This window comes from Scylla paramamosain, chromosome 26 (genome assembly GCF_035594125.1).
Source record: "Scylla paramamosain isolate STU-SP2022 chromosome 26, ASM3559412v1, whole genome shotgun sequence".
Classification (NCBI taxonomy): domain Eukaryota; kingdom Metazoa; phylum Arthropoda; class Malacostraca; order Decapoda; family Portunidae; genus Scylla; species Scylla paramamosain.
Genome location: NC_087176.1, coordinates 11,436,239 through 11,463,354, shown reverse-complemented (window position 1 = coordinate 11,463,354; position 27,116 = coordinate 11,436,239). Strand labels below are relative to the sequence as shown.

Below are 27,116 nucleotides of genomic sequence, written 5' to 3'. Positions count from 1 at the left end.
TCGTACTGTAGAGAAGGTATTTGATTTTACAGGTAGACAAAATCACTCTTTTCCCTCCGTTTGGTAAAGAAAAGACTATACATCCGAGAAGTGACTGGAAACATGAAAACACAGAGCAGCCTTTCTCATGTTAACCCTTTGACCACCGCTTGGTAAACATTTCCCAAATTACCAGTCACTGAGACATCTTTACTTGTTGTACAGCCACATCGAGTCTTTGAACAGGGAAGAAATTGCAAAATGTATTCTTTTCCGTCGCTGACTTTATTGTAGATGCTTATAAAGGCTTCTGGTGCTTCTGGTGCTGCTATTTGTTTCGTGTCTTAGTGAAAGGGTTAACAGGAAGAGCAGTTGTCTTAAAAAGCGAGGATTCTTTTAGGTAATCAGTGTTTGTGCAACGTTAGTGAATCGAACCGCTGGGATACCTGACTAAACGAGAGAGAGATGACTGCGCCTCGACAACCTTTACAATGACCCATCTTGCTCCTAACACAAGCACATTTAAAAGACGGAGAAACAACAGTCCATGCTCCTCCTACTTAGCGTTCATAGTTCTACAGCGATCCGTGTGGTGAAATGCTGCCTCAAGTGCCTGGAACACGGCATGAATCTGCCGGGAACTTCCATCAATTGCGTTAGGCAGGTGACTCGCAGTGACTGTGTTCAGTTGATTCCGGTGACCATGATCTTACGTGGAGGACATGCGAAGGTATTAGCGTCTCTCTCTCTCTCTCTCTCTCTCTCTCTCTCTCTCTCTCTCTCTCTCTCTCTCTCTCTCTCTCTCTCTCTCTCTCTCTCTCTCTCATTTTTTTTACCTAACTTTTTTTATTTCATCCTAGCTTGATCTCTCTACGTATCCTATTTTTTACCTCCTTTCATTTATTATTTCCCTTCTCCTCCTCCTCCTCCTTCTTTAGTAGTAGTTTTGCATTTCATGATCTTTTTTTTTTTTTTGTGCATGTGTGAATTAACTACCCACAATCCTAGAGTCCTTCCTGGAATTGTTTCGTTGCCTTCATTTCTGAGATTATGTCTCATATTTCCTCCTCCTCCTCCTTCTCCTCCTCCTCCTCTTCCTCCTCCTCCTCCTCCTCCTCCTCCTCTTGTCCTTCCGTGTTCCATTTATGTCATCTTTCTCCCTTCGGTCATAATCCTTTCCTCCTCCTCTTCCCTCTCTTCTCTTCTTTCTCTGCCTTCTCCCCATTTTGTCTCTCCCTATCTTCCTTCCCCTGCCCCTTTTCTCTCCCCAGCTCCTCTGCTCTCATGCCTTCTCTCTCCTTTCCTCTCCACTCCCCAGCACTCCCCTCCTCCTCCTCCTCCTTCTCCTCGTCTTCCTCCCTGTATTATTTCAGTCTCTCTTCCCCTCCTCTGCTTCCCTCGCTCATCCTCTTCATCCTCTTCTTCCTTTTATCGCCTGCTCGCTCTCCCCCTTCCGAGTCGTTTTTCATCTTTCATTCTGCAGAGTAACACATGTCCACCAATATTACAAAATGCAAGGGCGGCGAAGGCTTGAAATGCTCAGAATCCTATCGGGCGTGCAACAAAGCCGATCGGAAACTCTGTATGTAGTCTTAGATTCCCTTCCTCCCCGCTGAGATAATCCTCTACAGAATCGTCTTCAGAATTCATACCTCGTCGCTTATTACTAGGAAAATGTGAACGGAGGATTGGATTAAAAGTGAGTGAAATTGTGTAGTTTGAATTTATCGTCTGGTGTGCTGAAGAGAAAGAGAAGTTAAAGAGAAGAGAAGGTAACGTGTGAAATAGAAAAGGTGCAAAGATAGACAAAGTGGAGGAAAGAGAGAGGAGGAGGGAAAAATTGAAGAACTTGCATGAAATAATAAAGCAGGAACAAAGACAAAAATGTAGGAAGAAAAGGAGGAAAAAAATAAAGAGTTTGCACGAAATAATAAAGCAGGAACAAAGATAATAATAATGGAGGAAGGAAAGGAGAAAAAATTGAAGAACATGCAGGAAATAATAAAGCAGGAACAAAGACAAAAATGGAGGAAGGAAAGAAAAAAAAACGAAAAACTCATGTGTAAGAAAGATGGAGCAAAGATAAACCAAAAGAGAAAAGAAGAAGAGCAAGCATGAAATAAGAAAAAGAAAAAAAACAAGGATAGAGAAAAGTAGAAGAAAAAAAATCTGTAATGAAATAAAACCTCACTTTAAATGTACGTAGCAATCCCGTTTCATCTCAAACCATCTTTACGACTCATAGAGGAGACAATTATGACCAAGTGGATCACAATACAAATATCACGCACTCCCTCGCACACACAGACACTCACCAACTTGATCCTCCTGCTGGTGCGAGCGCGAGGCATTACTGACAGGCGGGGTAGTAATGAAGCCCTTGGTGGTGTGTCCCTGAGGGTTGTTGTGCTAATGAATATGAAGTGGTCGTAGTGTTAGGGCGCATGACGGACTCAAGAGGGCGTGACTCCCTTCCCAGCCTGCTCAGGGGAGTGGGTGGTGTAGGATCAGTAGGGTTTGCGTCGCCCTTCACACCTACACTCACTCACAGGTGTTTTGAGGTTCTTGCGAAGTTCAAATATGTAAAAGTAAAAGTATCTCACTTGTGAAGCTTATATAAGTGAAAATTGAGAGTTCTCTGTAGATGGTTCCTTGCCTCGATGCTCAGTGTTTGTCTCCTTCAGGTATACCAGTGCGTAATTAAGCTGCTCTCACCTGTAGAGTTCATAGAGGTAAAGGGAAGAGCAGGCGAGAGTAAATGGTTGGTGGTTCCTTGCTGAAATCCGTCTGTCACTCGTGTTGCGATTTGTAATTCAATTAATCTCGTCAAATAAGAGTTCACAGCAGCTGGTACTTTGTTGTCGCTTATCTGCTTCTCATTCTCCTTGAAGGGTCTTATTTTTCCACGACTTCTCTTCCATAACTTATCTACCCAGGAACGCACCCGTAAACTTTTAAGTAAACATATGATTGTTTTCCCGGAACCCTAAACTTTTTAAGTAAGCGTATAATTATTCACCCAGGAGCGCAGGAGAGTTAGCGTGCGTGGTTTTAGAGATTGTACAGAAAGTGTGGGGCAGCGACGGGCTCTTGGTGAATGAAAGATCAATTGTTCACGAGGATTTCTGCTAAAGAATATTGTCTTGAAATTATTGGGTCACAGTACTCCGCTTACTGTCAGAAAAATAGTCCCTTTCTGACTACCGTAAAAGGTTGGTGAGACCAGAATGTCGAAAAGCCTCTTATGAAAATTGGATGACAGCTTTGAAGTCTGACAAAATATAAAAGATATAAAAAAATAATAATAATAAACGTTGAATCATACAATCTATAACGTGAAATATTTCTACTTTCGATGTAAAGGAGGGAAGTTAAAGCCCCCACAACACCGCGAATAGAGACTCAAACCGCTGCCAGAACGGAACATGAATTCAATCCTATTCCCTCGCAACACAGTATTGTGGCAAAACTTACCACACGCGTCCTTGTGCTCTCTTGATTTTTATGTGACAGAAACAAACTGGTGAGCAAAACAGCAAGAAAGTGGATTAAGTTTCTGTTTTCTCCGTACAAAAACTAGGTCGCGCTGTTCAGTTCCAGAAAGGTAACATTACTTCAAAACGTTTCCATGCGCGTGTTGACGGAAACGTTTCTCGCCCCGATATTGGTGGATCGGAAATATGAAGAAACGTACTTGTCGATATACCGTGGCGACTTACCTTTCTTTCCCTCTGCTGCTCCCCATGCCTGACTTCTTTCCTGGCTAGTATTTTTTTACGTCTTTTTGTCTTTTTTCCTGTGCCCTTCCTTTTTCTTCCCCCATAAATAAGTACGAACAAATGTATTGCTGTTTGTTCTTCATTCGTGTTAATTTGTGCTCCTCCTCCTCCTCCTCCTCCTCCTCCTCCTCCTTCATCATAGTCATCATCCTTTCCTCACTAAAATTGTACAGAATATCAAAATGATGTACATACTTAACGCATACCTGTCACTTTAATTTGTGCTTATCATCGGCACTACCACTATCACCTCCACCACCACCACCTCCACCACCACCACCACCACCACCACCACCTTCAAGAATCGCCGCCGTAGAGTTGTTTCTCCGGTGACTTTACTAATGAGAACAAGTCTACATCTTATTTTCGCGTCGTCTGAGATTCTCTTAACAAGATAGGAGAATCTTAGACGAGCCCAAGGGAGACGGGAACCTCTTTCTTTTATTTTTTAAGTCCTTTTTATGTAGTACCGAAATCTCCTCTTGTAGAATCGGAACCTCCTTTTGTAGTACCGAAACCCTTGTAGTAGTTCGAAAACCCTTATTAGTAGTATGCGTCTGTGTTGTAGCGCCACCCTTTGCATTCCTCTTTTTTTTCGTAGTGTGGTAGAAACTTGAGATGTAGTAGTGAGGCTGAGATGAAGAGGATCGCCTGTAGTAGAAGAATCAGAATCTATACACCCTCTTGGAAAAAATAATCGGAGTCTTCAAGGATATAAACACCAGTATCTGTGTTCTTTTAGAGGGACAAGGTTGAGGGTCCATACGTGAATGATGTCACAAGAAACGTGTGCGTGTGTGGATGTGTGTGTACGTGTGTGTCTTTTTGAAGCACTTTTTTGATGATGAGAATTTACACACACCTGCCCAACAGTGTCTTCACCTGTGTCACCTGTGCTGCGTGCCAATGCCATGCCCCTGTACCTCACCTGTTCAGCTCCGTCCTATTATGATAAACTGTTCTTCGTGTCGCTCTTTTATATATCCCCTCGTCCTCGTCCTTGTCCTCGTCCTTGTCCTTGTTCTTGTTCTTGTTCTCGTTCTCGTTGACTAAGTTCCTGCACTGACTTAACAAATGCGTTCTCGTGATTTTTTTTATCTCTCTTCTTTTCATTTTTACTTCCAGATTAATTGTATCATATTAAAAATTTCTGCCAGTTCTGAGTTCTTCATAATAAATGTTCATGTTAATTTCCCTTGGTTTCTATATTTTTTCTTAGGTTTTTCGTTTGTCGCTTTTTTTCCTTCTCTCCAACCCACTCCCTTTCCTATTCCTTCATTTACTTTGTTCAGTTTCTTTTGCCCGCTTTCTAGTCCTCTGCCATCCTTTCCGTGCATCTCCCCTCCCTCCCTTCTCTTCCCTTTCCCTCGTCACTAGAGGAGAGTTTCTTAAGCGTTGTGTCCTCCCCTCCTGGGTCGCATCAGCAGCCACAACCACCTCCACCTCAACCACTTCAACCACCACCACCACCACCACAACAACCACCACCGCCACCACCACCACCACCACCACCACCGCCATCAGCTGTGGGAGGATGTAACGGAGGCGTGGCTGATCCCGTCCCTCTCCGCAGCCCACAGACCCACCCCCGCCACCAACAACACCTCCGCCACCCACCCCCGCCCAAGCAGCCGCCCGTGCCTCGCGCCCACGCCCGCAAACCGCCACCAACCTCAGCCTAACAATAACAGCCATCATTTCTACCACCATAATCACCATTACTACCATAATCGCACCTGCGTTGTCCCCAATTGCAGGACATTGCATGATTTACCGCAGTTAAGTACCTTCTAAGTCTCCAGGAAGCGGGTGGAGAGCGAGCTGTTATTTTTGTAAGAGTTTAGTAGCATCGCGTGCCCTCGAAGGTGAAGCCAAGAAGAATCCTTACCCTTCGTACCGTAGAGGCGAAAATCCGATGTTTACTAGAGAGCCTCCTCACTAACTTCCTCACTCAACTCGTATTAAAGATGGATTTTTAAAATTTTTTTTTATAGATACATTTTTAAAACTGGAGTTTCCTTGTTTTGTTACTCGCTCAATGAGGTGAATTTACGTTTTCTATAGATTTCTTGATTTTTGTTTTAAGGCATTCCACTTCCGAAGCTGCAGACCATTACTGGCTGGTGAACTGGCGGGCTGAAAGCGGTGGCTGCGACTTGCTAATAAAGCGAAGGGGGCGCCGCGCCAGACAGGTGTTAATTGATATTTATTCGCGGTCCAGTTCAAGACGAAGATTACGATTGGTTTATTTTTTATCCATCTCATTCGCTGGCCTAATTTACTTTCTATCAGTGTCTGTCGTTTTGATTGGTCTGTTTCATGATGCGGTTTTTGACTTGCTAATCTGGTTTGTATTTTCGCACTTTAACTCGTTCACAAGTTCGATTACAATTATTCTGAATTACGAGGCTAGTCTGATTGGTCTTCTTGGACTTAAACGTCAATCGTAAAGCTAAAACCAAACATTATTTTACCTAACGCCATGTAAGGCACTCGCGGATGAAGACAATTATAAATACAATCGAGTATCGCAAAAAGAAATATATTGATTTTTTTCATCATAGTGACTCAGACCACTTGTTGCGACACGTGAACCCGTCTGTCTTTACCTGTAATTAACACGTGACCGTCCGCTGCGGAACTCGGCAAATACCTGCTTCACACGGACACGGGTGGGTGGTGACTGTGAAGCGTGGTTGTTTACGATAATTAATCATTTCTTTCTTTCTTTTTTTATTCATAACACGATAAATACACTGAAGAAAGTAAACAAAAAACACAGAGGCCCGAAAATACACGTGATAAAATCGATTCATTTCCGAGACTTGTCTGGCGCGATCACTCCTCGTCCTTCTCCTCTTGTTACCATTCCTCCTCCTGCTCCTCCTTTTCTACCTTCTCTTCTCCCTCCTCCTCCTCCTCTTCCCGGCACACTGGCATCTCACTCCACCAGGTAATCATAATATTTCGCACCTTTCTTGCAACTCGAGCTGGAAGAGTCAAGAGTGATCAGAGTAACTTCTGACTCGCTAACCACTGCGCCTTGGCCCCACCTGGACTTTGTTATGTCAAATTACCCTTTTTATCACTTATTTCACATTAGATTGCTCTGCAGGCTGTAAACGCGCTTATGAATCTGTGCCTTCAGGTGTTTGTCAGTCGATCAGGTGCGTTTCGACAAGGTAATCAGGTATAGTAACGAGTGAAGTTTTTTAGTCATCAGTACTGCTTTGAATATTTTACCCTCATGCACTGACTGACCGACTAAAAAGCAAAGACAATATCTGAGGAATATCTGAGGAACCGAAAAGACGACGACAACGGAAAAAGTAAAGACTGAAACTAAAGACTAAAAGATGAGGTTGCGTACACAGAAAATAAGCACTAAAAGAAGATCAGGCTGCGTACATAAGAGGAGTGCGCATGCGTGTGGCCGTCTGTCGGGAGGTCATTTGGAAGGCAGCAGGCAATGGCGCGGGCCTGTGTTGGCAGCGAGGGAACCAATATGAGGCTCGTGGTTGTGTGCGGCCCGAGGGTTGCTCTTTGATGTGCCCGATACGATAGCCGCCCACCGCTCCTCCCTCGCCCTTAACGCTCTTCATTTTCCTCCCTCCCCCATTCTCCCCTCGTTTCCCTCCCTCTCCCTTTCTCCCCTCGTTCCCCTCCCTCTGTGCCCTTCCCTCCTTACCTCCCTTGCCTTCGTTAATCGCCTTCTCCCTCAATTTCCTTCGTTTCTCTTCCTCTCCTATTCCAAATCACTCGTTAATCACTCTCTTTTTCTTACCTTCTTCATTTTCATCCCTTTCCTTTTCTCTCCCTTACCCTTCCTCGTTTTCCTCCCTTACCTCCTCTCGCTTTCCCATCCCTCCTTTAACTTTCGCTCCTTTTCCTCCTGTATTTTTCCTCCTTCTCCATGTCCGGGCCATTTGTTTATCCCTCCCTCTCCCTCCCTCTCCCTCTCTCTCCCTCTCTCGCTCCCTCGGCAACTCCAGCGGACATTTACAAGAGTATTCCTGTGTCGAGATAAAATTACGTATAAGCGGCTTAGTTGGCTGCTTTTCATGATTCTCTCTCTCTCTCTCTCTCTCTCTCTCTCTCTCTCTCTCTCTCTCTCTCTCTCTCTCTCTCTGGCGACGTAAGCGTGTCGACGAAGCCCGTAAAAAAATGTTTCCTAGAGTGACAGCGTGCATGAACAGTCTGGCTAAGATTTGCCTACTAACCAACCGCACCCATCCACTCCTACTACTCCTCCTCTTACTCATACTCCTCGTCCCCGTGCTCTTACTCTCCTCTTCCTCCTCCTACTTCCTACGTGTACGAGTTGATAAAGGTAGATCAAGAAAGTTACTCCTCTCTTTTTTTTTTTTCTCTCTCTCTCTTTCTTATTCCTTTCTTGAACGTTTGTATTCGCCAGCAGTTTCTCTCCTCCGTGACTGACCTTGTTTGTGAATGTCGCCTTTGTTTGACACATTGTTTGTGGCGTTCCCTGAATGCTTGACTAACCCCCACCCACGTGTTTCTTTTACTCTTCTCTCTCTCTCTCTCTCTCTCTCTCTCTCTCTCTCTCTCTCTCTCTCTCTCTCTCTCTCTCTCTCTCTGACCGAGTTCCATCTTTTCTTTATTTTTTTTTTCTCTTTGCTCGTGTTTTGAATGCCTGTTTCGGTTTTAGTCTGTATATATGAAGTTTTTTTTTTGTCTCTTTGTATGTGTGTGTGTGTGTGTGCGTGTGTGTGTGTGTGTGTGTGTGTGTGTGTGTGTGTGTGTGTGTTGCATGGTATACATAAGAAAACAAACCCACAACATTCCATGTTCATGAGAGAGAGAGAGAGAGAGAGAGAGAGAGAGAGAGAGAGAGAGAGAGAGAGAGTCAGTGAGTATGCGTGCTCGTGTGTGTATGTGTGTGTGTACCTCGGTTGGCTAAGAGACGGGGCCGGGTGTTACAGACAGAGTGGACGAGGAACCCATCACGGATCAACACACGAAGGAGCTGCCCTCATGAATCCACACTTACTTCCTCCACAACACTGTGAGTACTGCCCCTTCCCGTCCAGCCCCGCCCCGCCCCTTAGCTCAGTGCTGGCGTGACCTCCGGGGGCGAGAAATGTGTCAAGGGGAGGGGCTGTCATCGCTTATTCGTCCTCCCCCCCATTCTTGATCTGGACTGAATCACTTGCATCTGTCTGATTTTACCCTCGTCTTTTTTTCCCACTAGTGTTTCCAGTTTCCAGTCAAATCACCATTTCTAACAGTTTTATTTCACCTTCACCACAATCAAGGTTTCCAGTTTCCAGCACTAACATTATCACATTTGCATCTGTCTGATTTTACCTTCATTTTTTATCAGTATTTCCAGCTTCCAATAACATGAGCATTTCTAGGTTCTCGATTTTATTTCACCTGCACCATCAAGGTTTCCAGTTTCCAGTACGAACACCTTTCAAGGTTTTCCAGTTTTCAGTACGGTCACCTTACTTATTAGCGGTTTTCAGACTCTGTTACAGTCACCCTATTCAGAGATCCAGTTTTCAGTACATTCATCCTATTAATTAGTGGCTTTCATATTCAGTTAGAGTCGTCTTATTCAGATTTCCAGTTTCCAGTACATCCACCCAAGCTGTCAACACTCACCCAAGATTGTAATCCTGTAGGATCATCTTAATACTACCTGAGAACGTATACAATAACCCTCATGCACATATACACATATTCTTGATGTAGATGGCACCTTAAATTATTTGCCACCAGACAAGCACTACATCTGCTCACCCTGTCTCCTTTGCATTAACACAGCATCACCCTTATTGCCAATGTCCACCCTTTGACCTTTGCATCGACTCAACATCACCCTTATTGCCATTATGCCCGCGTCTCCTCACTCTGTCTCCTTTGTATCACCCTTATTGCTAGTACCCTCACCCTGTCTACTTTGCATCGACACAGCATCACCTTTATTGCCAATATTCCCATTTCTTCTCACCCTATTCTCTCTGTATGGACACATCACCCTTATTGCTATTATCCTCACAGACTCATAATGACGTGTCCATCTGATGACACAGGAAAACCTCAGCTGTTCCTTTTTTCTCCTGGTCCACTCTGCCCCACTCCGGTTCCCTTCCCTTTTCTTCCCCACCCTCTCTTCTCCCCATCCCAAGGGCGCAGAGCTAACGGGCGGCAGTTTTTTTTTTTTTTTTTTTTCTCCATCCTCCCCGTTCGTGTTTCGTGTCCACTGTTATCCGTGTGTGTACGTGTGTATGTACGTGTGTGTGCGTGTGTGTGTTGGTAGGTGTGTTTGTACGTATGTACGGTCTTTCTATTACCTCTGAGCGCCTCCGGTTTTCCTCCCTTCCTCCCTCTAATTTCCCGTCTTTCCCTCCCTCTCTCCTTCTCCCTCTCCCTCTCACTCCCTACCACTGTTGCGTCGCTTTGTTCCTCTCACATTCGAAGCGACACGAAGCGAAATCTTAATCTTCAACACTTGTCGCCTGGAGATAAGAAACAGAAAAAACATTCTTTCACCTCATTGCTCCAAAAATAAAAGAACACCAGTAATATTGAAATTACGGAAATAAAACATCTTGGAGCATCTTCAAACAAAATTTTTGAAGAACATAAAGACAAATCATTATAGTAAGCAAAACAAATGATCCAGAGACTTTTCCAGCTTGCGTTCAATTTACTTTTTTTTTCCATATATCTTCGGACAGGCATGCTGCATAATCGACTGAACAATGCACAAATGTACGTCTGTCTGTGAATAATTTGTACATTTATTATCGTTATTATCAAGAACTTACGCTTTTTTTTTTCATATATACTGTTTTATTTATTTTTTGCTTTTGATTTTCCTTTGCTAGTATTTCTCTCTCTCTCTCTCTCTCTCTCTCTCTCTCTCTCTCTCTCTCTCTCTCTCTCTCTCTCTCTCTCTCTCTCTCTCTCTCTCTCTCTCTCTCTCTCTCTCTCTCTCTCTCTCTCTCTCTCTCTCTTTCGTGGATTTGTTTACTTATAATATGCATCGTACTGCCTGTCCTGAGCCTCGGAAGAACGTGACTGGGAGTGGTAGTGGTCCTATAGTATTTTGGGCTGGTGCTCGAGGTATAGCCTTCCTCTTTAGTTACTCCCCTGTAGAGTGCATTCCGTTTTCCTTCTGAGGGTTGACGCATAAATTCAGAAAATGAGAAATAACTGCGTGTTTATTGAAAAATTAATCTTAAGAATCTTTTTTTGAAAGGCGTAGTCTATTTTTTTTGTTTCGATTCATTTTTAGTAAGAGAGAATTTTAAGAGGAATTAATTATCCTTTTTTTCCTTCGGTTGTTAATCATGAAATATTCGTCAGCTCTCGGAAAATTAGTGGTGTTGGCGGTAGTAGTTCTTGGCTTTCCTTACTACCAGCTTGCTCTTTTTTCTGCGGCGCCGTATCTAGTCTCCCTTTCCGTCAGAATTTTCCTTTTTACCCCTCCCTCTCTCCTCATGAGGCGGGCGAGGTGTTCCAACCCGGGGAGACAAGAAGAACAGGTGGTTTCCTCACGACGCTGCCTCTCGTCATTCGTCATCTCATCACTAACCTGTTTGATAGGCTAGACTGGAGGCGACCCGGGGAACGCTGCTCAAGTGATCGCCCTGTTTTTTAATGTATCACCTCAGTTGTCCAATTTAACGCATCTTACCCAATAGCTTACATGATACTCCCTTTTTAATGTCTACTTGATAATATTGGAAAGTTGTGGATGTTCTTCATGACTCAAAATTTCATGAAAGACTCCACATAACTCGGTGTTTGTTTGGGAAAAATAAGGGTTTGTTGTGACTCAGCGTCCCCGGGATCGCCGCCTCCTGTAGCATTGTTGATTTGTGTGGCGGCTGCTGCGTCGGTGTTGACAGGGGCGCTCCGGTGTCCCTTCTCTCCCCCTTCTGTTATAGCCCCGAAGGGACCTCGCCCCGCCCCGACCCCTTCTCCCCCGCCACTGTCCAACCTGTGCACAAGTGGCCGCTTCGCCCCGGCGTCCACGTGCACGTCAACTCACTCACTAGCCTGACTGACGACTGCAAACCCCTTCATAACAATAACACAGTGACAACCCTCTCCCCACCCTCCACCCAAGCCCCACCTCCACCCCCTCACCATTCCCTCCCACACCATCACCTTAACCACCACGCCAACCCTTACCACCAGCAGCAGTTACAGAAACATCAGTACTCAAACAACCACAGTAATCATAAAGGAAGCTCCCACCACCACAAACACTCCCACGCCCTCCAGCCACACCAGCAGTACCCAACACTCGAGAACAAAAGGTCCGGGTCATCCAGTCTTCGTAAATTTAAAACAAACTCACAGACGCTCCCCCGTCAAACATCAGCAGACATTCCAAAGAGAGAGGAACGGAGCCCCTCCTCCCTCTCACACTCCCCAGCCTCCAACCCCAGCCCTCACCCCCACCCCCAACCTAACAGCCCACCAACTAACACTAACAACAGCAAAAACAAAGCTAAAAACTGTGACCTTGACGCAAACTATCACACTGGGAACTCAGGTATGTTTTCTTAATTAACTTAAAAAGTCACTGCGCATGCAAAATGTACACAGTTGTAAAATTGTCATTGGTTATTAAAGTCTGTTCAAATTAACTTGACGGAAAAGCCCCGCCTTGTCACACCTATCTACTAATCTCTATCCATTCCCTTTTGTAAAATGGCAGTCATGTACCCTTGGAACATAAATAAGACGGAGTTAAGCCCAAGTATTATCCACTGATATACTTTAAAGCTCAAAACGGAAGGACCTAATACGCCAAGCTAATCAAAACAGACCGTACTTATTAAATTTGACATACTGAACATTTTGCATCGCAGTTAATACTGTAAATAATGTCATGAGTATATATCAGTTCAAGTGTCACGAGAATGTCTTAAATAAGCTCTCTAAAAGCACACGAGTTAGCTTAAGCTAGACCGAAGACAAAGCTCCCTGGAGGTGACGCTGATTGGGAAATGATTGGCGACCTCCATGGAGCTTGTTTTCGCTTCGCCTGCACCCCCACCACGCCTCACCACCTGCACAGCTGTTCCACCAATTGCAGAGGTCCTGAGCACAAAACTAACCAACGAAAACCAATAAGAGATAGGCAGAGAACGAAACTTTCCCCTGCCATCATACCCCGAGCAAAACTGCCCCACTCTTTTGCCACTTGGGAAAATGGTTAAAAGAAAAGGGAAAATGTGTGATTCTTTGGCGGGGAAATTACACCAATATTCATTAAGCTGAGTCTTCCTGTGTCCAGTGAACCCATGTCTATCAGGATATTGCTTCAGGGAGGATTAAACTCACTCTTGCGGACAGCGATAGTCTATTGTTAGTGTGTGGGCTGCGTAGGGGGTGCAGGTCCAGGGGAATCCAACCCCACGAAACCCCCTCAACCCAACCCTCTTTTTAGCCGCCGGAGGAAAGGAGGAAGACAGGGACCGCTTGTTATCATTACCTGCTAATGTCACACCTGAGTTAAGGAAATTGCGGAAGAAGTTTAAAGAAATTGTTTTGTTAAAGTTTGTTTCGCCATTTGTTTATCGTTCGGTTTTCTCACGTTTTCCTTTATCCGTTGCATGACTTTAAAGGAACTGAAGTAGAAGGTTAAAGAAACGTTTCGTGTTTTTATTCATAGAAGCCTTGTCTATTTCCGGATCGTTCACTGAGTTTTCTATATTCAAGGAAATTGTCAAGGGATTCTTTCATTGAAGCTGAGCTTTTTTATGTATTCCTTCACTCCATCGTATTTATTATCGGTGATATGGTAAGAACGACACGTTTTTCGTGTAAATGTAATTACTCTCTAGTTCTTGTAAATATTTAGTTATGAGTGGCATTTTAAAAGCTCCACTTCGCTTATTATAAAAGATATAAAAGAAAACTCTGGATATACTCTTTGAAAATTAAAACAAGCCAAATACCAAATACAAGGAGATGATATTGTTGATTACTTAGCGTCACGTTCTCGAAGAGATCTTGCTCTCAAAAGTACATTAGAAAACAGCCACTTCAGATGTTATAAAGTAAAACTAGGTGTAAATGTCTGCGTCCAATAAATCATAGTACATCATGTCATCTTTTGTAATAGAGACAGGATAAAGTGTCTTCATGAATAAGAGAAATGTTTTCTTTGAATGTGAAGGTGAGCCAGAGTACATCCAAAGCTTTCATATACGAGGAAATAAAATTAAGTCTGCTCGTGATCCTCCTTCCCTCCGCCCGGTACTTCACTTCCTTTCTAGTAACAATAACTCACTTAGGGCCGCTGTTGTCCATGCAGGGCCACCAGCATCCTCCCCTCTGAAGGTCCCGTTAATCTTAGTGGCTCCTGAAGACCTCTCCCTCATACCCTGCACGTATGTGTGTGTGTGTGTGTGTGTGTGTGTGTGTGTGTGTGTGTGTGTGTGTGTGTGTGTGTGTGTGTGTGTGTGTGTGTGTGTGTGAGAGAGAGAGTGAGTGTGTGAGTGAGTGTGTGAGTGTGTATGTTTGTCAGTGCCTCTGTGTCACGTCCGGTGTTGTCCGTGTCTGTTTTAGTCGTGGTACAGACCAAGCCAGACAGCAACGAGACCTCGACGACGGGACGCAAACGAAAAAAACCGGGTCAAGGTAGGTGTTTAGGTGGTATGGGGAGGCAGGAGGGTGTGGAAGGGACTGGAGGAATGAGGGGGAGGAAGAAAGCCAAGACTGAGGAACGAAGGCATAAAATGGGAATGGAAAACGTAATATTCAATCATGTGTCATATTTTCATGCTGCTCTGCTCATCTTTTTTAGAGCGGCAACTAAACATGATTTTTTTACTTACTGAACCTACTATTTTACCTTTATATAGCAATGAAAGTGTTCAAGTAACATTAATTTTGCTTCGTAAAGGCTTCATATTTCAAGCCTTTCCTAAGTCTTGGCTCGAAAACATCGACGCTTGGAGACTTAGCCGCCTGATCTTGGCACCTCTTGGTCATTAGGTAAGAATTTAATGTCATATAGCAATCACTGTCTCGTGTGTCAGTACCAAGCGGTCAGTGTCAGGAGCTGCGGCCAAGACTCCCTGCGTCACACCCTCCGTCACACCCTCACTTCACACTGGGTTCTTTTTTTTTTTTCTCCACTGGACTTGTTTTGATACTGTATGTAGATGTTTTAGTATTGGTGTGTTGCACGTGTATGCATACGATGTATACGTGTGTGTGTGTGTGTGTGTGTGTGAGAGAGAGAGAGAGAGAGTGAGTGTGTGTGTGTGTGGTCATCAGCCATACACTCGACACTTGGGTCGTGTGTCGTGTTGGTTTCACTAAAGCGACACATCAGCAAGGAAGGTCTTACCAGGCAGGAAGAGGCGAGGCTTAGATACTCCAACACTTTACACTCACATAATAGATACACTGAAAACAGTACAACACGCATCAAGAACATAACAAACACCTCAGAAACACAAACACATACTCTGGATGCAACTAGTTAGTCTAGTAACACCAGTAACTCACAAAAGCACCTTGTATAATAACACAGGAATGACTGATTAACCACTAACACTCCTAACACACCAACAAAGGTTTATAAATTCACAAGGAGAGTCGGAGCGCGAGAGGTTACCATTACCATTCAGTGCCTCGGTGCTTTCTCAAGGGTCACCAGAAGGGCTTTCACTCGTTGTTCACGCTTCTCTGCACTGTGTTCATGGCCTTGAGTTCACTGGCTGCGAGTGTTGAGCCACTAAACAAGACACTCGTGGCTGTAATCTCTCCCGCAATGCACAGAGAAGGGAGCTGGCGGGTTGGCGCGACCTCACCGCCGTCTCACACCTTCCCTTTCCCGTAAAATTTCGACTTGATGCAATTTCGTGATGCATAAATCCCAATTGTGATTTTATCTTTACGTTTTCTCTTTTGTTTTTTTTCCTCCCTCCTATTTTACAGCTTTATTTGGTTTGCCTCTCTCAATCTTCGCTTTTGAGACACACGCATCTGTTTAAATGTGACTCCCAGCACCACTAAGCATTTGATACTCGCTTCAGCCCCAGACCGTGAATGCTGACCTTTTGTTCTGCCTCATCGTCAAGCTCCTCAACCCTCAGTGTCCGTGTGTGAGTGTGTACGTGTGTGTTTGTGTCCGTGCGTGTGCGTGTGTGAGTGTATGTGCTGTGCTTGTGTGTCGTTTTGTGCGCTTCCTTTCTTCGTCTTGTTTGTATTGTGAATGTGTCCATGTATTTAATTTCTTATCTTTCTTTTCAGTATTTTTCGAAGAGTGCTCTTTCTTTACGCGCTTTTTTTCTTACATGAGTTTCATCTGAGCTAAAAATCTTCATCACCAGTATTTAAAAAGTTCATTGTTTCTGTGTATTTGATAAAAGCGGAATCTACATGTCTGCTTTCAGTTGAATTTTAAACAGCATAGAGAGAAAGTCTTATTTTGCTTTCTTCGCCAGACATGACTTAAGTTACTGTCTAGTTCAAGCTTCACCAAAGGGAGTCGACGGTAACTATAGTCTATTCAAATTAACTTGACGGATAAACCCCACCCCTTTCCCCTCAGCAAGCAAAGAGGTGCCTCCTCCGCGAGAGAGCCACCAACCACGTTTCAGGATTGTGGGATGTGGGCGGGGCTTATCAGCAAAATTCAATAAGTGTCGCCTTACATCATTCAACCACCACTCATAATTTCTTGAGTGGCTAAGTTCATTAAGTAACTCTTGACAAGGAGGTCGAGAATGGGAAAGGACTTACTCTATCCATCAAGTTACATTTGAACAAGACTATAGAGATAAATTTGAACCTCACACATTTTTTCCACCCTGTTGGTCTCGGCCTTAGATCCTGAAGGCAGTAAACCGCCCTCCACTGGCCACAAGGATAATGGAGTTCCATCATCACCCGACGATGACACAAACAAACAGACTTTCTACGAGAACCTACCTTTCCACGGAATGCAAGCTCCCCCTAACAAGGTAAGCCACTAGTGCACCTGCACCTATACACGGTTCACCTCACTCACTCACCTGTACTTACCTGCTTGCTGTGTATTTGTGTTGATTTAGTTTGTCATTATTGTGGTCCATTTGATTTTAGTTTCCTTGAATTTGAGCATCGTGTATTTGATTGCTAATATGACCGCTGTGATTGTGGGTGTTTAGAGAGAGAGAGAGAGAGAGAGAGAGAGAGAGAGAGAGAGAGAGAGAGAGAGAGAGAGAGAGAGATTGGTCAGGTAATATCACAACATGCATGAGCCTTTAATGTACAATTCCAGTGTTGTGCTGAACTAGTGTTGAGTGACCATTGCAGCCTTGCTTTATTTTTGTCCCTTTTGTTATTTTGTGTTGCAGGCGTAAGGCGAGCCACAATATGCACTAACGGAAGTTAATTTGTTATTATTTGTTGCTGCATTAGTTCTTGTGTTCTCCATAAAATGTTCCATACCCGCCGGCTGTTTCCTTGCTCATACAAGAATCACGTGGCAAGCGTCAAACTTCGATGGTTGCCGCATTGCCTTAGAAAGTTAAGTCCAGTAATTGTCGTGACAAGCTTCACACTTCTCATTTTGTGCCTTTGCGACATGTTGTGGCTCGTCCGCCGCCGCCAGTGTGGTGTGGTAGTGATGGGGAGGCTTATGGCTACAGGACGCCCCGGAAAACATCGCGAGCACCTCCATGGGCAGTCGACCGCCCAGCCAGTTGAGTCAGCAGGCTTCCTCGGGGTACGGGTCAACCCGTAGCAGAAAAGATGACGTCACGCTTATAAAGCCGAGCTCAGAGGAGAGCTCGAAAGTGACTGGAGGACGGGGCTCTATCCCGAAAGTGGACGCCACCAGCACCGGTGTCCGTCGACAAAACTCTGAGTCTTATGGATCAATGAGGAGTACGTCTGGCCGGCAGGCCAAGGGCCCGCTGGCCCGGACAGCAGCCTATCTTTCGATGCGGCTGCCTGGAGGCAAGAAGCGGGCGAGGGCGAAAGCAAGCGAGGACAGCCATCAAATGATAGAAACACAACCGACCGTCAAGGCAGTGCCCAATCAGACTCAGAACCAAGACCAAGCCAGAGGCGCTAGTGGGCCGCCACAGACCACACAGTTCACCTCTGAGACCAGACACGTGGTCACATCGCGGCCAGATCTCAACACAGTCACCGTGGAGACCAGCCAGAACTCGAAACTCACGGTCACCGCGCCTCAGGCCGATCTAGAGGCCAACAACAACAACATGTATAGCGGCGCCTCTCGCTCTGGCGCGCCCTCCCGCGGACATGGCAACGAGCGATTCCAAGACCCGCGGACCTATGACCCCGCGGGTACCGGCCTCCCCGTGCCGGCGCCGCGGAACGGGTCAAACGGTCGTGGGCACACCTACCAAAACCTCCCGACTTCTGTGCCCGCGGCAGATGGCAGCGCGAGTGTTCATCGGGCACCCCCGCCACCCTTTCCCCAGCCTGTAGTGTGTGAGGTGTGTTGTGTTGTGCTTCTTTTATTTTGTTCCCGTGGAAAATGACCTGTCACTGCTGCCCAAGTCACCTTCCCTCACCCTCCTGTATACAGGCTGTAGGCCAGACCACTTCCCCCTCCCCTCCCTCATAGTACACACTAGTGTTGCCAATAACTACACTCATGCATAGCCTTGATGGTCATTCATCCATGAAGATTTTTTAAATATATCTGATTTTTTCCTTAATTTTTCCTTGAGTCTAATTCTTTTTTTATGTCTTTCTTTTTTTCGCTTTTCCTCTTTCGCCTCCTGGCACAAGCAGAGCACCGGCATCTATGTTGCCACAGTGCTCGTGTATGTGCCGCGTGAGTCTCTTCCTGCAAGTTTTTGTACTATAATGCTTTTTAGCTCCTTTCTGGCTCTCTTGAATCAGTAGCTTGAAATTATTGTTGATACACGACAAAGTACAATAATTATGTCTTGTTGCGAATTGTCGGTGTTGCTCTTGTAGTTGTAGATGTTTAATGTATTTAACTGATTCATTAACTCAGTGTTGAGGATGTGGTTCGTGAGTGTCTGGCGTGACTAACACACTAATCCTCGCTGTGTGTTGTGCTTTGTTTGCAGAACCGAAAGACAGGCAGCTACGGATCGGCTCAGAATCCTACGCCTAGTTCATCCTCCTCTTCCTCCTCTCCCTCTTCCAGTCACTACCCGACCCAGTATCCTACCCAATACCCGCCGCAGTACCAAAGAAATCCTTCCCTGTACAAGCAGTATCCTTCATCCACATCCCTGAAGGAGACACAACCATCAGTCCCTTATACCAAATCATCCAACTCACGCCAGTCATTTTCATCCTCCACGTTCCCGCACAGAATGGAGAACCAATCACATCCTGCCACGTCATACCCCAACACCACCCATTCGCACACCGCCACGTCATATCCCAATAGCCAATCACACGCATACCCGCAGCCCGCCAACACCCAGGCACATCCACCCAAATATCCACCCGGTGTAGTATATGCAGATCTCGCCTTATCTCGTAATGGTCAACCGAATCACTACAGAAGAGATCTCAATACTGAATACGCCATCCTACAGTTTAAGGGGCCGGTTGTTGGACAAGAGATCGACGTCTGAAAGGTTTGTAGTTGACGGGGGTGCCTCAAGGTATCTTCTGGGACCCTCTTTGTTTTCATTCCCGCATCCTTTCTTCCTACACCACACGATCTTGTTGCGCATTCAGACCATTCGTTCATCCACTCCTGCCCTTTCCGTATCCCTGTCTACCTTTGTTTTATCCCTCCTTCTGGTGAACATGTAAGTAAAAAAGTAAGTATACATTGAGTAGTATGTACGAGTATATCAGTTTATTTATTGTTTATTTTGAATGTCGTGTGCGTCTTGTGTCAGATAGATTATTATTATTATTATTATTATTATTATTATTATTATTATTATTATTATTATTATTATTATTATTATTATCATTATTGTTTCTACTACTTCTGCTGGTAATACAGTTACTACTATTACTACTACTACTACTACTACTACCACCACCACCACTGTAGTGCAAAGTACTCCAATAAGCTTCCCTTTGCCCTCTACCACTTCAGAACGATCACCCCTCATCCTCTCTCTCTCTCTCTCTCTCTCTCTCTCTCTCTCTCTCTCTCTCTCTCTCTCTCTCTCTCTCTCTCTCTCTCTCTCTCTCTCTCTCTCTCTCTCTCTCTCTCTCTCTCTCTCTCTCTCTCTCTCTCTCTCTCTCTCTCTCTCCATCCCTCCCTTCCTCCCTCCCTTGACTCCATATATCAGACAGCCTTTGAATGTCACTTACGGCCCGCCTGCTGCTCCCCTTTATAACTACATTAGCATATTGACTTAGCAGGCGTGGGTGAGGGTGTAGGCGGGGCGTGGGTGAGGGAGGTGTAGGTGAAGGGGGGAGTGTCCCTATACTGTGATAACACCGCAGGTCGCCTCCCGCCACGCCCGACCACACCCTCGATTAAACTGAAGGTCTTGAATGTAGGGAGAGATGAGACCTGTCTGGGTTTTCCCTCAATCATTTTTCATTTGATTCTGAAATTGTGTGGATGGGAACTGACTTGTGATTTCTGTTTTTTTTTTTTTTCGTAATATCATTCTGCCTTTGTTTATTATTATTGTTATTTGATATAAATGGTCTTTTTTTCATTTATCTTGGTCGTGTCTTTGGAAAACCAGATGAGAATTGCGTCTGAGTGGAAATTTTGCATCTCGTTCCCCTTTCCTTTAAAAAAAAATAGGAAATCTATTCGGTAGCGTCCCTCTTCCTCCTCCTGCTTCTCCTCCTCCTCTTCATCTTCTTTCTCTTGTCACTGACTGTGCCCGCCATTTTTTTTTTCCTTTCTTTTAGTCTTAAAAATATACCATCACCTTAAACTTTCCTGTGCGTTCTAGTTTCAAATAAAAATATGAATTTCAGTTTGTCATATTTTTTTTTTATCACAAGTTCAGCACCAGTGACGTAAGTAACAATAATAACGTCGGGAATAATAAACGAAATTAATTGATCGTTTTTCAGATTTCATGTCATGTCACTCTGTTCTTCTCAAAACCAGGCAGAAGTGCAATGTATGATTCCCCCACATGCCTTTTTGCTTGAATTTTGCAATCCTCCCTTCATACTTTTTTTTTTTTTTTTATTACCTGCACGTCAATTCCATTCCTAAAACCATCCTTTGTCCATCACGATTTTAAAGCACTTTCAGCAGAGGAGTATTGGACATTTGGTTCTCCCTCTCTGATGTTTTTGTTTTCCCGCGTAGGACAGCACGAGTGGGTATTTCTCCCATATTTATATACTACTCCACTTGCCTTTGGGAGCGGAGACTGGAAAACCAAATCCGCGTGCCTTATCTTTCTATTTTACCCTTTAGTTTCTCTTTCCTTTTTTATTTTTTTTTCTCGTTTGTTGTTCCAAATGATCTCTAGCATCCTTATCACTTCCGTCTTCCTCTTTTCTCCCCACCACCTTCATCACTATACTCTCCCTCAGGTTTCTCTTCACTCCTTATCTCTCCTCTTCTGTCTCCTTGCCATCTTTATCCTTACTGCCTTCCTCTTTTGTTTTTCATCAACTTTTGCACCTTATCTCTTCTCTCCTTCGTTCCTTCTTATCCTTTAGCTTCTCACATTTCTTTTTTTTTTCTTCGTTTGTTTCTCCCAGTCATCTTTAGCATCCTTATCACTTCCCTCTCCCTCATTTCTCCTTGTCACTTTCACCCTCACAGCCTTTCTTTAGTTTCTCTTCACCAACAGCATTCTTATCTCCTTCTTCTTCCCTACAGCCCTTCAAATCCAGCCTGGACGGGGGTGACATGGAGTATGCTGACGTAGACTACGCCACCTACAACTATGGACCCATCCCCTACAAGGCTGCCTCAGTCTCCAACGCCGAGGAGAAGAAGGCCGAGCAGGAGGCTGAAATGAAAGGTGTGCCTGTCCGCCCTCCAAGGAAGAAGTAGTGAGCGGGAGGAAGGGACCAGCGGGAAGAAGAGAGGATTACGTGCAGGACCGCAGGAGGATCTTGGAGAGAAAACGAGAAATGAGTGAATAAAGTTGGATATTCTCTCTTTTTTTTTCCTGGTGTGTAGAGTTGAAACACGAGTGGTAGATGAAGGTTCTTTGTAAATGAACACCTGCGGGAACGAGGAATACAAGACCAGGTGAAGAACTGCGAGAGAAAGGGAAGGGAAGGAAAAATGAGCGAAAAGAATGAGGTCCAACTGGAGAAATGGAAAAGTTAACCGCAGAGGAACAATGGATAACAGAGGCACAGGAGAGATGAAGAAAAAAAATCAGGTTTACGGAAATAACAGAAGCTGGTAAAAACAAAGCAAGGTAGCAAAGTGTGAAGGGCAAAGCTATACCTCCTGCTAGTGCTGTGACGTCGTGGAGGCGCCGAGAAACCCACAGAGACCAAAGAACACTCGGTGGAAGTCGCCTCCTACCGGTCGGTGCCACGTTGGGCCGAGCTGACCAACATCCCTCCATAACAAGGGCGTTACCCAACCCTTGAAACCCTTACGTGCCTCAACCGAATTCCTCACCACGGAATCAGACGCTTTATAATGGTCACATCCTCCTTAAAAGTCAAAAAGAAGAGGTTCGGTTGCCGGCCACGAAAGGATCTCCGGGTTGCCATGTCCTCGGTGAGTCCCTCTTCTGCGTTTTGTTGGGCGATGTTGAAGGGGCGCCAAGTGCTTGTTGTTCTCACAGAGGCTGTTTGACGCACTACTAGTGTAAGATAAACCCAGTGTTGTTTCTACGAGATACACTTCTTGAAAAAAAAAAAAACAATGATTCAAGTCGCGTCGTCGAGTGATAGAAAAAATAATGGAAACCTTTTATCCTTGAAGACCAGTGGTTGTGGAGAGTTTTCGGGCTGATTTTGGGGGGAGGGAAAAGTAGATAGAAACATTTTGAGGGTTCTGGGGATGTGTTAGGGGTGTGGGGTTCTCTGGGGTTGTGTGCGACTCGCCCTCTCCTCTGGGACATCCTGGTAGTCTGTCAACACCACCACGGGGCGCGTCTGCTGTTCTTCCATGCAGTGTAAATAGTGAAGAAGCACGAGTCACGAGTCACTGGTAACCTGTAGCACCGTCGGGGATGTAAAGGTGGAGTACGCGTGCACTTCCCCGCCAGTGAAGATATTGATAAGCTTTTAGTAATTGAGTTTCTCCCTCTAAAAGCGTCCAGTGTGGTGTGTCGGGTGCTTGTGTCATGAAAGAAAACTAGGATGGACGGGACACGCTTCACCTTCGGCCGTGTTCTTCCAGTCTGTTGGTCGCCATCAGGAGCCTCCGCGAACCTCGCTCTTCCTCGTGGTTCGTGCCGCCGTGACTGAGATGACCGGTCAGTGCACTAGAGAAACACAGGCCGAGGGTCAAAAGAAAGTGAGGGAGGAAGACACAAGAACACGGGGGCGCTGAAGCTGAGCTGAAGCCGGGCAGCTTCGAGGGCAGAGCAGTGTAACCTTCACCTGTTTTCTACAGAGGCCCTCATAGGAGGAACAGACACATTCTCAAGCCCCGACATGACGTGATATTGCTAGCGCCCCTCTGCCGCCACCCCCGCGGCCCAATGAGGGAGCAGTCCTGTATTCTTTTTTATTAACATTCTTTTTATGAGGAGAGGGTGGTTAGCTACAATAGTGCACACACACACACACACACACACACACACACACACACACACACACACACACACACACACACACACACACACACACACACACACACACACACACATCTCTAGGGGGAGCCAGTCACGCGAGCCAAAGATACATAACTCAAAGCTTCAAGGGTCAGAGGGAGGCAGACGACCCGCCCCGCCTCGCGCTGCTCTCGGGCGCGTCGCCCCTGAGACACACGGGCGGCGGCCGGTCGCCCCCGTCCCCGGTGCTCCCCGGCCCCGCCGCACGCCGCTGATGGGGCTCGCGAGTTGTTAGTCCAGGTTCACAGTGTTGACTCAGAGCCCCTGGCGCGGTGGCCGGTGACCGGCGGCCTGCCAGAACTACAATTTTTTTTAGTTTTCTTGATTTTTAAGTCGTCACTCGGAGCCTCCGTGCGAGGGGGTCCTGCCTTGAAAGTCGTCCAGGTGAGCGGACTAGTGAGGAGTGTTCACTCCCTTGAGGGAGACTCGCCAGGGCTGCGAGGCGGAGGCGGCTCCTCGCCGACGCAGGGCAGTGAACGTTCTGCCGCCAACGAGGACCAGCCTCAACACACCCGCCACGCTCCTGAGTCAGTGAGTGTGGAGTATTTTGCGTCATAATGTTTGTTTCGTTGATAAATGAGAACCACCGCGAGACTTACTACTGCCAAGCATCCCGCGAGTGTGGGGGGCCGCAGCCTCCCCGCGAGCCTCCCTCAAGGCAGCACGGCATCAGCTTTGTACATACCCTACGTGTAGCCCGTTGGCTCTCCTAGCTTACATCATAGTCCCAGTAAATGTTTCTAGTTTAGTGTAAGGTATAAAGAGAAATTGAAAGGTGCCTATTGTATAGAGAAAGAAAAACGTATATTATTATTGTCGAATTTCTGTAGGTGTCAAGCCAGTGTTGCAGAGAAAATAATTAAAACGTTTAAGATATACATACATTCGTTTTTTTAAGAGCTCTGTCTAGATTTTAATGAAGCGCTTTAGACCTCAAGAGAACGTGTATATATGTGAGACTTTGTGACCACTTGTGATAACTCATATAATTACTACTATAACCAAAACCTGAGGCGGCAAATAGAACCAAAATTAATCGTAAAAAACAAACCAACCTAACCAACCCCGTCTTCTACAGCGGCGGACGAGGCTCACGGTCACTGCACAAAACCTCGTCGAGAGAAGAAAAAATTGACTTGCTCGCCATGTTCTTAGGTATTCGTCCAAGCCCAGCGCCGCGTTGCAGAGCCCGGAGGAAGCAGCGGGACTCGGGCTTTCTCCTCTGCTAATATTAGGAATCTTTCATTTGTTCCTCACGTCCATGCTAGCGAATGGGAAACAGTATTGCTGCACCTTTTCCTGCGGCTCAGTAACATGCTTTTCTATTGGTCACTATTGGTAATGCTACTGAATTCAATTTTCAAAAAGTATCCCCTACCTTGCTTCCCTTTTTTTTCAATTTCAAGTCTTTTCGTGTATGGAATAATTTGATTTCTGATTTTTGTCTTCTTTCTTCAGGATGATTCTTTACATATCAAAATGTTAATAAATTATTACTGTAGCGCGACATGTCCAATACATTGTACTCCTCGGAAGCCCCACCCTTGTTTCTTCCTTCCGTTGCTGTAGTGAATTGAGAATGTCTTCGTTACTACCTGTGTGTCCGCCAATTCAGCGTGTGGGAATTTGTTTTTCTCCCTCCCACCGGAACCCAATGTTGTCAGTCAAGGTGTGTCAGTTACCATTACATATGTTAATTATTCCTTACTTTCTTTCGTATCTTTTCTCATTCTTGGCTCGCGTCGGAAGGCAGCGAGGGAAAGATCATTGTCTAAGAGAGCACACACTAAACGTTCACTCTAGCTAGTCACAGTAGGGTATATATAGAACGCAGGGATTGTTATGTTTGTACAGAGAGAGAGAAAAGATGAAATTAACTACGTACTAAACCGTTGTGTATTTGGCCAATCCTCTGAGCATGTGATTCAACATCTCGTGAGGGCAACGCGAGGCCGCCATGTTGTTATTGTCGGGTTTGTCTGTTGCCAAGGCGAAGTGGAAAAATAAATTATTATTAATACACATATACCTAACTTTTTAGCATTTTTATTTGTGCTTTCCTTGGTCAGTAAGCTTTTCATCCTGGATTGGCAACGATTGATATTTTCTGTAAAAAGAAATAAAATGACTATGTCCGCGCTGTTTCTGTAATCCTTTACTTAATCATGCATGACAGATTTTCATTCAACAATACCTGTGATGTTTACACGCCCTCACGCACATACTGACAGCGCCTCGGCTCAAAATTGTTCAGGGATACACTAATTCAAAGATCAGGTGACTGGAAGGACGGGTGCAGGCTGCGTCTCTCCTGAGTGATTTTTGGCGAGACATCAGTTCACTGTTCATAAAAACCACACACACAAAAAAAAAAATAAATAAATAAATAAATAAAAATTATTGCACCTCAACAAACTTTACTTTGTTAATAATCACTGAATTTACATTAAAGCACTTAGTATACCAACATAACAGAAACACTGGTTAGCAAGGAAACGAGTGTCATCTTCCATGGCTGTTCCGCCCACCTGCCTCACCCCACATCCATCCAGCGGGCACCAGGCAACCTTCCCTCAGTACATTGTCGGCGATAGTGAGTAGCGGGCGTGTGACGGCTTCCAGCGGGGCACAAGGATATTCAGTGAGTCATGGAGTGGTTAGTACATGGTTTTAAAAGTTCATTAAGTATTCTGAAGGGCCCTGTGTTGGTGTATTGAAGTGTACTGTGGTGACAAGCGGCGCAGTAGAACATTTGTTGGTAGTGAACTAATGAGAAATAGGGAACTTAAATATCGAGCTACATTAAATTCAAATACTTAGCTGGTATTGTGCTTAATGTTCTTTTTCAATAAATCAGGATATTCACGGTAGGATGTAAGAGAAGCTGAGTTAAAAAAAAAAAAAAAGTGACGTAAATGCATAAATATTGAACACGGGGACTGATTTTAGTGCGAAGCTTCGAAGCTAGTGGCTCGCTGTTCCCTTCAGGCAGCGTGCGTCAGTCTGCCACGCTCTCCGCAGGGACGACGCTCCGAGGCTCTGACGTAAACTGTAGGCGTTCGATTACCCTGTTACGCCATCAAAAACTTGTTCCACCTCCTCCCCCACCTCTGGCTTCCCTCCATTACTTCCCCCCCACCTCCTCCTCCTCCACCTCATTCTTCACCTCTGCTTCCCCTCCTTCCTCTCCACCTCTTGCTCCTCCTCTTTCTCACCTCCTCCCTCTCCTCTGGCCCCCCGCTCCTATCTCTCCCACCTCTGCCCCACACTCCTTCCTCGCCACCTCCCTTTCCTCCTCTGGTTGTCCTCCACTTTCCTCTCTACCTCCCTCTACACCTCCACTTCTTCCTCTGACTCCTCTCCTCCTTACTCCCCACCTCCTCTGCCACCTCTTCCTACCCTGCTCCTTCACTTCCATCCCCTCCTTTTCCTTCTTTTCCTACCCTCACTCATCCTCCACCCCTTACTTGTAGCTCCTTCCTCCTCCCTCTCCATCTCTACTTCCTTTTCCTTCCCTCACCCTCCATCCATGACCCTCCCCATGAGTTCTTTCTTCCCTCCATCTCTGCAATTTCTCTCTCACTCTCTACACCTCCACCTTCATTATCCTACCCCTTTCCTTCCCCACCATTCAACCATCTGCACTACACTCTCCTCC

At 45.4% G+C, this 27,116-nt stretch overlaps 1 protein-coding gene and 1 long non-coding RNA gene across 6 annotated transcripts in view; both read left to right on the top strand.

Moving 5' to 3' along the window:
• LOC135113749 (B-cell receptor CD22-like) overlaps positions 1-25,593 on the top strand; it is a 158,555-nt gene extending 132,962 nt beyond the window's left edge. For 2 of the 4 annotated variants that reach the window (XM_064029321.1, XM_064029320.1), the window contains 6 exons: positions 11,681-12,294; positions 14,319-14,390; positions 16,593-16,726; positions 17,396-18,214; positions 18,821-19,342; positions 21,532-25,593. In XM_064029321.1, the coding sequence (XP_063885391.1) occupies positions 11,681-12,294; positions 14,319-14,390; positions 16,593-16,726; positions 17,396-18,214; positions 18,821-19,339 (2,158 nt within the window). In that variant the 3' untranslated portion in view covers positions 19,340-19,342; positions 21,532-25,593. The remainder of the gene's footprint in view (positions 1-11,680; positions 12,295-14,318; positions 14,391-16,592; positions 16,727-17,395; positions 18,215-18,820; positions 19,343-21,531) is intronic. The other 2 variants (XM_064029323.1, XM_064029322.1) reach the window with 1 other exon arrangement.
• Positions 25,594-26,009: 416 nt separating this feature from the next.
• LOC135113748 (uncharacterized) overlaps positions 26,010-27,116 on the top strand; it is a 55,844-nt gene continuing 54,737 nt past the window's right edge. The window contains exon 1 of one of the 2 annotated variants that reach the window (XR_010274975.1): positions 26,010-26,114. This is a non-coding gene — a long non-coding RNA (uncharacterized LOC135113748). The remainder of the gene's footprint in view (positions 26,115-27,116) is intronic. The other variant, XR_010274977.1, reaches the window with a different exon arrangement.